Below are 12,087 nucleotides of genomic sequence, written 5' to 3' on the forward strand. Positions count from 1 at the left end.
GCTGGCAATCAATAATTCAAGGAGGCGGTCACATGCACTTGCTGGCTGTCGCAGGATTCCTCTCTCCCCAGAGTCCGGTTACTTCCAGAGATCAGGTTCCAGCCTCTTGTCTGGTGAATTATTAAACTCCAGCAGTGCTCCATTCCCTTTGTACCACGTCTGTGTCTTCCTGCCGTCCTACCTTACCAGTGACGGGCTCTTTCCATCCAGCTGGCTGTGCAGAAGCAGAGTCCTCTGGGCCAGTATAGCACCTTGTGCTCTCCTTTGCTCCTTGCTTCTCAGTGGGAGAGGGAAAAGGCTCTGGAGATGGACCTGTCCTACAGATCCACCATCTCCATCTATAAGGTGAGTGCCGACACCAGAGGCTGCTCCTGTCTGCCTAGGGGAGGGAGACGTGCGGGTGGGAGGAGAAAAGCTGTTTTCTGCCAAAGGCTCCTTTGAAGGGTGGACAGCCGAGGGCTGGATCCGTCCCCGGGCTGAACTGCAGCAGCTCCTGTGGGCTCTGGGCTGTGTTTGAGAGTAGACGGCTGGCAGGAAGGGAGGGTGGTGTGGGTCTTAAGGCAGATCCGGGAAGGAACTGGGCAACCAGGGTGGTTTGGACACGGAGCATGTTTATGAAGGATGACATGCCTTAGTTGCTGGTAGGAAGCTGGAGCTCAGTCAGCTGTTTTCCCCTTTGCTGGAAAGAGCAGCCTGATCTCATGAATGCTTCCCTGCGCACATCGGTGCTGCACCAAGGTGGTGAGGGATGGGAGAAGGGGGAGTTGCTTATTCCAGCCTCTGGTCTTTTCAGCTGTAGGCATTAAACACCTTCGATACATACAGTGGGTAAGAGCGGAGAGGCTGGTCTGAAGCAGTCCATCCCTTCTCTTAGGAAGCTGCTGACTCTGGCAGTGCACCAAATCCTGGCCAGGAAAAAGTCGTGTTCATGCCTGGATAATAAGTGGTGGCCCTCACCCCAACAGGCTCAGGGGTGAGGGGAAAGGCTGCTCAGATCCCCTTGCAGTTAATCCCCTGCCTGCAGCGGGTGTGGGGCCTTGGGAGAAAGCCATCTTCAGGTGACCGCTTGGCTCTCCAGCGAGCTACCTTGCCCTCTGGCATTGCTCCTCTCCTGGCTGGCTGGAGAGGTCTCAGGGCAGCCAAAGGTCCCAGCTACCTCCAATGCAGGGAGCTGACTTTGTGCACGGCTGTACGTCACCACAGCCGTCCAGCATCGTAGTTGGGGGAGCTCTCTGGGTCCCTGCTGAACCCAGCCGAACCGCAGCAGGAAGGCATCGACCTGCTGAGGTCTCTGGGGCGTGGGGAAGACTGGCGTTAACATGCTTCTGCCTGGCCACAGAGTATTCTGGAGCAGTTCAACCCCGCGCTGGAGAAACTGGTGTACCTGGGGAACAACTACCTGCGTGCTTTCCACGGTGAGTGGGGTCCCGCATAGCCCAGGCTCCATGCTGCTGCGTCCATCCTGGGTGTCCACTATGCGTCAGAAGGGACTGCTGTCACCCAGGGCAAGGCTGATGGTCCCCTCCATGGCATGTCCTCAGCTGCTCTTACTCACTTTTCTCCTGCTCCAGGACCTACTGCTGTTATTAGGCACAGATGGGAAGAGACGGGGTGCCCTTGCCTATAGGCGAGGTACCAGGGGGTGACTGTCCTGTGTGCTGCTTGCTGGGGCTGGTGATGGTGGGAAGGCAGGCCAGATCCTTACCTCCCCTCCCCTCTCCTCTCCTCGCAGCATTATCCAAAGCGGCTGAAGTGTATTTTAAGGCAATTGAGAAGATTGGGGAGCAAGCGCTGCAGAGCTCCACCTCACACGTGCTGGGTAAGGCTCTCCCGCTCGCCATCCTCTGTCTTGTGATGAGCCACAGTTACATTTTTTTGGCCTTCTCCCTTAGCTAGTCCCTTTCCAGGTATTGGGGGAAGGAAGACAGCTCCTCCAAATGGTGTCTCACAGCGCCAGGCCCTGTCCAGGCAGTAAGAGTCAAATTTATTGTGTATCCTTAAATAGCCCCCAAGGCCCCAGCACTCTCCCTGTATCTCTCTGAGATCAATGACTGAGCCCAGCTCCTGGAACGGACCTCCGGCGATAGACCTCTCATGGAAACCAGTCCTTGCTGAGGCATCCTGCCCTGAGAGCTGAAGTTTTCATCTTGGAGGAACTATTTTGCTCCTCCTTGCAGGTGTGAGGGAAAAGCCGGAGAGCATGGTCTGACAACAGCTGATGGGGTGTTGTCCTCCTGAGCCTACACCCAGCTGAAACGGCAGCTCAGAGCTGAGGGGCTTACACTCAGCAGCACAAATAATTCTGCAGCCTAATGACAGCTGCTGAAAATATGTTCGGGGAACTGCTCTGATACTTAACATTTTAGTAAAAAACTTCCAGCAGATGTGTCCCTTCTGCAGACTCCTACCATCATCTGCACCACCCAGCTCACTCTTCCGCTCCCTGTCATCAGTCTCTTCCCTCCATGGTTTCATAATGCCAACACCGGTGAAGCGGGACCGCACACAGCATCAGCAGTGGGTGCTGTAGCTTCTTTCCTGTAGGACAGCCAGAACCGTGCACCACAGCTGGGGTGCCACTGGGGGTGGAAACGGGGCTCGTAGGGGCTGCGGCAGAGCGGAAACCCAGCACCCAGAGCCCATGGCAGAGCCGTGGCTGCCTGCTGGCAACACAGGCTGTAGCAGAGCGCTGGTCTGGCAGGTTCATGGGCTGGAGCAACCCCACACTGGCAGTGCCTGGGGAGTGGTGGTGGAGCTGAGCCCTGGGGAGGAAGGCTACCAGCCTCTCTCAGGGTGCAGAGAGCAGTGCATTGCAGTATCTATTGGACTTTCACACCCATATATCATCAGCCTCAGTTGCACGCTATTGGTCTGTCTCCTTGGGTGCACAAGGAAACGGCCATGGGATTTTTCCACCGTCTCCTGTCTCTTTCCCTGAAGGTGAAATTCTGATGCAGATGTCTGACACGCAAAGACTCCTGAGCTCTGATTTGGAAGTCATGGTGAGTGGTTTTCCCAGGGACTGGTGCAGGTGGGGAAAAAAGGGACTTCCTTAACCACAGCATGCTGGCATTTTCCTGATTTGCCCCATCTCCCGCCCTCTGACATGCCTGCTGGCAGGTGCCTGCCTCCCTGCTATCCCTGCTGCGTGTGACAGAGGCGTGTTACAGAGCTAGCATGCCCAGAGCCTGGCTCTTGTTCGATGTTTGGTGCCGTTGGTGGACGGTCACCACCTCTCCGCAGGTGTGGTGGCAGGTGCGCAGTAGACTGAGCAATGCCCGGCTCTGAAGACGTGGCGAGGCTGTCCTCTCTTTCCCTGGGTGGCAGTGGTGGGACAGGAGTGGAGGGGATGCTAACTCTTCCAGACACTGCTGTTTGTGCTCGTGCTGAAGCTTGGGGGTTAACGGTCGGGTGGGTGCTGAGTGCTGACCCCCAGGCTTCAGGGCTGCTCCATGGTAGCCCTAATGTGCCCATTTCTGGCTTCTGTACGGGGTCCAGGTGGCAAAGGAGTTGCTAGCTCTGTGGGTTTTGCGAGCCACCCCTTCACCCCATATGGTGAAGGGATGAGGGTGATGGCTCCTTCGCCTCTTCCAGGCTCAGACCTTCCACGTGGACCTGCTGCAGCACATGGAGAAGAACACCAAAATGGACGTGCAGTTCATCAGTGTGAGTGATGAACTCCCTCTCCTCAACCCTCCTTGTTTCCCTCTCCCCTCTACCCAAGGGCTTTCACTGGAGCACTTGAGGTGTTTCCTTGACTTTCCTCAGCAGGAGTTTGGGGGCCTTATCTTCTTCTCTCATGATAGACCAAACCCCACCTAGTTTTGCTGATGATGGAGGGCTAAAGAGGGCAGGCAACTCTTCTCCTTTGTGCAGTGGGACTTGCTGAATGCTTCAATGGGGCTCAGACACTTGGCATCCCAAAAGCAGAGTTCCCAGCTTCCCCGAACCACAGCCTTTGCATGGGTGTGGGTCCTGTGCCATTGTGGCCCAGCTTGGCCATGCTAGTGGGTAGTGTCATGGAGGGAAACAGAGGCCTGGGGGCTTGCTCCCAGTGCCGGGGGAGCTGGGCCCCAGGTTTCTTTGCTCCTGAGATCCTGAGGCTCATTAGCGCTCTGGGGCCCTTCAAAATGAAGAGGAAGGTAAAGAAAGACTTTTTATAAGAGGTCTAGGTGAAGCCTGATTTCAGGGGGACTCAGATGCCTAACCACCCATCAGAGCAGGACCCCTGCTGCATCACAGTGTGGCTGGGTCTCCGGTGACTCACCCAGCCTGGTTTCTCCCTGGCAGGAAAGCCAGAAGCAGTATGAGCTGGAGTACCAGCGCAGAGCCACCAACCTGGATAAGTGCATGGCAGAGCTGTGGAGAATGGAGAGGGCCCGTGATAAAAATGTCCGGGAGATGAAGGTGAGCAGGGATTGCAGGAAGAGTTGGAAAAAGAACTGGATGATTTATCTGGAGCCAGGACTGATTTTTGAGCAACCTTGTCCTTTCTTAAAAGCCAGGGGATTGTCCCCAGTGTTCAAAAGGCAGCAGACTTATCTGGAAAGGAGGAAACTCCTTTTCTACAGGGTGCTGTTGACCTGTGGTGCTCACTCCTGCCAAGCCCTTGCCTCCTTTAGCAAGCCTCAGTGAGCAAGGACTTGGTCCCTGGCACTCTGCTCTAGCTCCTTTGTGCTGCTCCAGCACTGCGAGTGGACTGGGAAGCTGGTGATGACCTGTTTCACCCCTTCCCCTGCTGTGTGTGAGCCCGCTCTGCTGGATTTACACTGATCCCTTCCTCCCTCTTTCCCCTGTGGCCCAGGAGAATGTGATGCGACTGCGCTTGGAGATGCAGGCGTTTGTCTCTGAGAGCCAGAGGGGGGCTGAGCTGGAGGAGAAACGCCGCTACCGCTTCCTGGCTGAAAAGCACCAGATGCTCTACAACACTCTCCTCCAGTTTTACAGCAGGGTACGGCCCTGGCATGCCAGGGAGTGGAGCTGGGGGAGCAGGCAGCATGGCTGGAGGGGCAGCATGCAGGCAGGAGGGAGCCAGGGCTGAGGCACCCCTTGGGTGAAGGCAGCGTCTGTGCATGGACTGGGCAGGAAACTCTATTTCATTTCTTGCTGTGGGGTCCAGGCTGACTGTACTAGGCTGAGAGAGCATGGCCAGGGGTGAGGATGGTGCTGACATGGGGTTAGTTGGGTGTGTGAGCAATGGGAGAGGGAAGGGCGATGTAGGTGTTTATGGCAGGGTCATTTGGACCACGGGGTCTCTGCTGGAGGGTGCCATCCTAGAAATTCACTTCTGCGGGGCTCTGTTTAGCCATTCCCACAAACATAATTGTGGGAGGACCTGGTCCCTAATCTAATGCACGTGGCAGCCCTCGGCTCCCTCTGTAGCTGTTCTGCCCTGTCAGTCACCCCCTCTTCTTCTCTCCCTCCTCAGGCCCGGGGCGTGATCCAGACCAAGGCACCGCAGTGGAAGGAGCAGCTGGAGGCCAGCCGCAACCCCTCAAACAGCCACTCTCAGGGGCTTCTCGTGGCCTCCCATGGCCAGGGGTATCCATCAGGCCGGCTCACCCCCACCCACCTCGAGATGGTGAGGAGCCCACAGACAGCCTCTGCCTTGGTGGTGGCGAGGCTGCAGCTGCGCCTTTCAGGCTGCAGGGCAAGGCCAGTCCTTAGCCGACTGTGGTACTTGCTGCCTTGTCCAGCTTCCATGGCCTTTCCTGGCCAAGATGAAGGGAAGCGTGTGTGTGGGCTGCAATGGGGGAATGTGCTGGGTTTGGCTTTCTGAGAGGGACTGGGTATCTCTCAGACCATCTCCCGCTTGACGCAGCCTGTGTGGATTCAGCCTCCTTTCCTTCCAACAGCCCCAGAGACCCCTTGGGGACTTTAATTCTCCCATGACTGGGAGTAGATCCAGTGCCTTCTCTCCAGAACCTCCAGAAATGAGACTGTCTCCTCAACCAGAGCCCCCCAGGCAGCCGCTGCGGAGGACACCATCAGCCAGTACGACCCATGTCCGGGAGCAATGCTGTGGGGAGACACAGCGGTTTGGCCTCTCTGGGAACAGGGTTGGGTTTGGGGGGGGACCACCACTCTATCAGACCACCGGTCCTCAGCCACATTCCTGGGCGTGATGAGAGGACAGTGCATATGGGAGCTGGGGAGGGCAAGGCTGAATGAAGTAGGGCGTAAGCACAACCTTCAGAGCACAGTCCATCCAGGACAAGGCCAGGTTTCCTGGCTGGCTGTGGCGGGGGGGAACACACAGGTGTGCAATTTTCAAGACTCCTTGAACCATGAGGGCTGGTTCTTACTGGAGTTCCCATTTTGGTAATGCACCTTCCCTTGCGCTACCAGATTAAATATTACCCTGCCCTACAAAACCCAGCCAGTTACCTCATGTCTCACCTGCTTTTCCTTCCTGACAAATTTCAGCTTTAAGTGTTTAAAAAAAAAAAAAAAAGGGCAGTGGAAGAGAATGACCCAAATTCTCAGTTGCTCTAGCAGGGTTGGGAAGAGGGACATCAGCCAGTCATTTAGCAGGCAGTGCTTGTGCCCTAGACATCTGGCCAAAGAGGACATAGTGCAAAGCAAGTGGTTTCAGCTTGAGTTGATTTTCTCCTGCAAGATGAATGTTTTACCCTTTCCCATGCTATGCCCTGCTCTCTGCTTGCAGAGAACGGCCATCTACTCCTCTAGGATAATTACTTGGCTGGGGAAGTGCTGGTCCCTTCAAGGCAGCGTGGGTCTTGCAGCAGGCTGCTGGACTCCAGCCAGACCCCTTTGATGCCTCCCTGCAGGTTTGCTCCCTACTGGCCGTACCTCCCGTTCGGGTTCCTTTGGTGAGGCCAGCAGCGGCAGCGAAGGCAGGAGGAGGAGCGGCACGGTGAGAGTGCAGGCTATCGTGCCCCACGCAACGGGTGCCAACCGGACCCTGCTACGGTTTGACCCTGGGGATGTCATCACGGTGCTGATGCCGGACGCACAGAACGGCTGGCTGTATGGCAAGCTGCAGGGCTCATCCACGTACGTGACTTTGTGCTGTAAATCGGCCTGGCAGGCTGATGCAGTCTTGTCGGGTCTGGAGCTGGCAGGCTCAAGCCTGAAATTATCTCCCCCTTCCCCCCCCTGGTGTGGCCTGGGCACTGTGTCTCACCCACCATCTGGGTGGGACATCACCATGTCCTCAGTCATGGGTTGTGTCTAGCACGGGGGCTCTCCAAGCCGAGGAGATGCGGTGGGGCAGGGTGAGCGTGGGTAAGCTGCCTGAGAAAGCTCCAGGGGCTTTGGGTAGAAGAGCCAGGGATGCAGTGACCCTCTCCTGGCTTGCGTGACTGAGTGACTCCTGTCATGGGACCCAGCTCAGGGCCGTGAACTGCTGGAGTTACCTGAGAAGCCTGGCATTTCTCAGCTCACAACGCAACTGCTGCCGCACCCTCCAGCACAGACAGGGCATGGAAACTGCTGCACCCAGCGCTTACTGAATTACTCCCTGTGGTGCTGCTGGCCAACACCTGTGTGCAAAGCCTGCCCTGTTCCACACGGCATCCCTGCACCGTGCTCTGTAGGGAAGCTCACACTCAGATGTCAGATGAGCAAAAGCAGTGCCTTTCTTTTTGGGGGGTTTCTGGGGTGGAGCTGCTTTGCCCTGAAAAGAAGGGATTTCCACAGCTTCCTTGTGTGCCAGCCTTGGTGACCATGCTCAGTCAGAGCGTCTCTTCCTGGGTTGCACCAGCGTTGCTCCTGATAGCAGGCATTTTGCACAGCCTCTGAGATAACCGAGTCCTGCTCCAAGCTCAAGAACTGTCTCGCAATAACCTCGTGCCCCACCTAGGGGTGAAAGATGTGCAGAAATCCTGTCACACATGGTAGCGGCAGCAGCGGCTTGGTTGATGCGTGGAATGGGTATAGATCAGGAGTGCTGGGCAGCTGGATCTGAAGAACCACAAACCATGGTTGCCTGGACCTCATTCATCTCTGTTCCTGTGCCCTAGATGTGGCTGGTTCCCTGAAGCTTATGTCAAGCCTCTGGAGGATGCGAGGGAGATGGAGGAGCCAGTCACCAGGTAACAGGAGAGCAATTGGCCAGGCAGGAGCTGGAGTGGCTCCTGGTAGGTCGCTAACACCAGTGGGATACCTGTTTGGGGTGTGCCCCGTGAAAAGCTGCAGTGCTCCCATGCTGGAGCATCCGCTGAGAGCCTTGCCGTGCCCTGAGATCTCACAGGCTTACCCTAGATGGCTCCCCTAACACGTGCAATATCTTCTCAAAGGCGCTTGTGACTGGGATGGTCCAAGCTATGTGTATTTTCTCCAGAGACATCCCATAGATACATGTTGTGGCTAGCACCTGTGCTGCTCCCTGTTCCTTGCTCTTTGACTCTCACCCCACTGTCGTCTTCTCTTGTTCAGGTCCTTCCCACTGCGAAGCAGTCACAGTATGGATGACATCCTGGACCGTCCCAGCACTCCTTCCTTTAGCAATTACTGGCCTGCCGCTGCCCAGCCCAGCTTGCCGAACCCACCTCCCCTCTCGGTGGGTGCCAGCAGTCACCAGAGTGGGGTGGCCACCCCGGTCAGTTCTGGCTCCAAGGTGAGTGCAGGAGGAGTGACTGGTGTGTGTGGAGTGGGCCACATCTGACTTTCATCCTCCAAGGCACACCTTTTCTGCATTGGCCTGTTTAGAAAGAAAACCACCTTCCAGATGTTGGTGTATGACCTCCTCCCTTCCTCAGCTAAGGGGTCTGCTTAGCACTGGCCTTTCTCACCCAATCTGTTCACATGCCACCATGTCCTAGTGGCCCCTGCCAGTCAGCCTTGTGTGTACAGATCCTCAGTGCCTGGCTTTGCTCCCCCAAGGGACTGCTTTTCTGCCCCTGCCCTCCTCATTTCTCTCTCTTTTTGCTCACCAGGGACGCTTCAGTTCAATCCTTTTCTCCATGACCTCCCAGCCTGATTTCTGGTGGCTCCAGGGCAGCACCTCTTTCTGCTAATAGTAGGACCATGGAGTGATCAGGCTGGGCTGGGAGTGGGTGACCAGCTAACAGAGATGCCATCCTCCTTCTCCCTTCAGAGAATGGAGAGGAGTTTCATAGGGCTCCTCTTCTAAATTCAAGCAAGGGTTGGGTTAAAGTCACAGCTGGGGTACGGGAAAAGCTAGGGGCAAAGGCTGAGAGCACAGCCATTTTGGAGAGCCTTGGAAAAAGTTGTGTCCAACCTACGGCTTATGGCTCCACTTATCACTGCTTCCAGCTGTGGGGAATTGACTGGTGAGGACAGTCAAAGTTAAAGTTGAGAACAGTTAAAGATGAGGAACCTGGGAGAGGGAAGGACGGTGCTGCCTGTGGGGCGTTTACTTGCTCAGTCTCATAGGAGGCTGGGAAACCTCATCTCTGGTCACTGGTTCCAGGCCAGTGCGTGGTTGCAAGCAACCGGATGGCTCAAAGGACTCAAAAATGTAACATTTAATTACTCTTTTTTCCCTTCATGTCCTGCTCTGTGGTTTCAGGGAGCCTCAGGCTGCACACCACAGAGGGGAACAGGCTCTGCAGCCTATCCCCCCCTCTGGGTCACTGGTTTCCATCCGGTCCTGGGTCTAAGGTGTAGGGATAGACCTGGGATTGAGCAATGAAGCATGTGGAACATTTAAAGTACCATGGCAGAGAAATTGAGCCTCATTAGAAGTTTGGAAAGACTCAGCCTTGCTCTAAACTTCTGCCCAAGACATCCTCCAGTTGAGCCAGCAGCAAATGGGCGCGTTCCCAGCTGGAACACAGATAGCCACACATGGCTTTCTTGTCTGCCACCAGATACAGAAACCAGTGTACTTTAGCAGGCCAGTTGTCACTGATCCTTCATTATCTATTGGCCAAGAATAAGGGCCACAAGGCCTAGGTCCATCTTTCTCCATCAGGTTGGTCCACATTTAAGCAGTATGTGGTGTAGGGTAGGGTGCAGCACTACAGCTCTTGAGTTCCCCATGGATGCAGGAAGCATGTGAAGGCACTGATGATACACTCTTTGCCAGGGTGTGTGGGCGATGTGAGGGGGGCATCTCTGGCTGTGCTGGCAGGGTGAAATGTAGCTCAGACTGTCACTGTTTGCTGTGCTCTTCAGACATGACACTTTGGGGATCTGAGGCATCTCCTTTCCTCCCCAAGACAAAGGGAGTTGTCCTAGGGGAATGGGGAAGCTGTGGTGTAGGGACAACCCCCACCAGAGAAATCAGGGTGTTATCTGTAGCGGTGACTTTGTGGGGTTATGCAAAGTTTGAATGAATAAGGAGTCAGAGCCCTGTTAATAGGACTTGGGCTCCTAACTCACCGAAGTATTTTGTGAAATCTTCCTCTGTGTGCGCGGTGTTTCCTGCACCACTTTTGTCTCATCATTTCCTTCCCCACCCTGGATCGCTCACTGCTGCCTTTCTTTTCACTGCAGAAATCAGGAGTATTTGACCAGCGCCCTGAACTCTTCCCACGGTGAGTGAAGCGTGGAGCTGTGCTCTGGAATCATTAGACAGGGTGACATTATTACAATACTATTATTATTTAATCTTTTGGATTATCAAATGTGGGAGGAACAGGGAAGTGTTTGGAGGAAAGCAATGCACAACCCACCTTCCAGGATAGGTGGGCCCACAGAGGTGGACCATTCTGGCTGACTGGGAAGGCTCTCTCCTACCTCTGGTAATACGAGGTAGGACCTGAGCACCCTGAGCAGGTGGCCAGACCTGCGTGCTCCTTCTGATCCATCCTGGAAGAGCCACAATAGCAGCTTGCAACCTGAGTGTGGAGCTATATGATTCGTGCAGCTCTGCCTGCTTGGAAAGGGCTGAGGTGTAAGGGACGTGGCTTTTAACTTTGATGAGTCAGGACTGTGAAGATGAGACTTGCCATAAATCCCTGCTTTCCTTCCCCCGGCAGCTGGGTTGGTGTCTCCATGTTTCTGGCATGGTGCTGTGGCCTCTTTCTGCCCCCTGACTCCTTGCTTGGAGGGTCAGGGGCCATAAGTGTAGAGTGCTACTGTAACAGCCAGCCTTATGCTAGTGTCCTTTCTTCATCCTATGGAAGAGGGAGGGTGAGAAGCCCTGAGGAGAACCCAAGGGGAAGCACATGGAAACCTGCAGCAGGGTGTGTTAAGGAGGGAGAAAACATACTCAGCAGCCAGCTTTACCACACTCTCCTCCTTGGCATGGAGGTGGCTGTCTGGCAGGACTAAATAGCCTTTGCTCGGTCAGCGGGACCCCTGCATGGTCTTTGCAGATTTACTGATGGTTGCCTGTTTCCTTTCCCCTTCCAGAGGTACCAACCCCTTTGCCACAGTCAAGCTGCGTCCCACGGTCACCAACGACCGCTCGGCACCCATCATCCGATGAAGCGGGGCTGTGGACAGCAGAGAATTTCAGCAGGGAAGGGGGAGGCATACAAGTGATGGGCTGCGACCCCCAGCTGGGCAGCAACCTAGTGCTACCGCTCATGGAGTAACCTCTTTTTTCCCCTCCCTTCCCTCCGGGTCATGGGGACCCATCTCGCCTGGCTGTCTGGCATGCTTTAGCCAGCAGCAGATCCCTGCTGCTCTTTTTGGATTGCCCCCCGTTCCCCTCCCCATATGATGTTACTGTACTTGAGTGGGAGAAGTCTGGTGTTACTGGTGCTGGTGGCCTGGGAGAGGGGATGCTGCTGGTCTGGGAGGTGGAGGGACGGATGGGTAAGATCATCTGCAGCATGGGGCAGTGCTAGCAGGATGAGGAAGGCGAAACTTTGCTAGCCTTGCTGTGGGCAGAGAAGGACACTCGGCGAACAGTCCCTTTGCTTCTAGAAGAATGAACGCCAAAGGGAGGAGGCCACAAGAAGGCTTCCAGCGACGTGGTCCGGCTGACGGGGTCTGCAGCGTGCAGCTCTCTGCTCTCGGCCCCTTTGGCAACTGTGTCCGTTTGTAGCAGAATCTGCCCCTTCTCACCCCCGGCGCAGCCCCTTCCCTTGCTGGGCAGCCCTGGGGAAAGGGGGGGGGCAGGTGACAGTGCCCAGCGCTGCTGCCCTGCTCCTTCACCTATTGTCCTGCAGAAAAGATTTGTTTTTTTTTTAAATAAAATGGAGACTG

The 12,087-nt window shown here is 55.5% G+C and overlaps 1 protein-coding gene across 1 annotated transcript; it reads left to right on the forward strand.

The window, feature by feature from the left end:
* Window positions 1-281: 281 nt before the first annotated feature.
* On the forward strand, window positions 282-12,087 carry BAIAP2L2 (BAR/IMD domain containing adaptor protein 2 like 2). The gene is made up of 14 exons (XM_076328720.1): window positions 282-345; window positions 1,340-1,415; window positions 1,733-1,819; window positions 2,941-3,002; window positions 3,595-3,666; window positions 4,291-4,407; window positions 4,805-4,951; window positions 5,429-5,581; window positions 5,856-5,994; window positions 6,792-7,017; window positions 7,986-8,057; window positions 8,401-8,581; window positions 10,426-10,466; window positions 11,287-12,087. Exons 1-14 carry the CDS (start codon window positions 307-309, stop codon window positions 11,360-11,362), a joined length of 1,488 nt encoding a protein of 495 aa, XP_076184835.1. The 5' UTR covers window positions 282-306; the 3' UTR covers window positions 11,363-12,087.

This window comes from Aptenodytes patagonicus, chromosome 1 (genome assembly GCF_965638725.1).
Source record: "Aptenodytes patagonicus chromosome 1, bAptPat1.pri.cur, whole genome shotgun sequence".
NCBI classification, from domain to species: Eukaryota; Metazoa; Chordata; class Aves; order Sphenisciformes; family Spheniscidae; genus Aptenodytes; species Aptenodytes patagonicus.

Excerpts from the sequence above, each read along its gene's own strand:
- BAIAP2L2 (XM_076328720.1), top strand. The coding sequence starts at position 307 with ATGGACCTGTCCTACAGATCCACCATCTCCATCTATAAG. Across the intron at positions 5,582-5,855 it reads CCCCCACCCACCTCGAGATG|CCCCAGAGACCCCTTGGGGA; the intron begins GTGAGGAGCCCA and ends TCCTTCCAACAG. Across the intron at positions 10,467-11,286 it reads CGCCCTGAACTCTTCCCACG|AGGTACCAACCCCTTTGCCA; the intron begins GTGAGTGAAGCG and ends TTCCCCTTCCAG.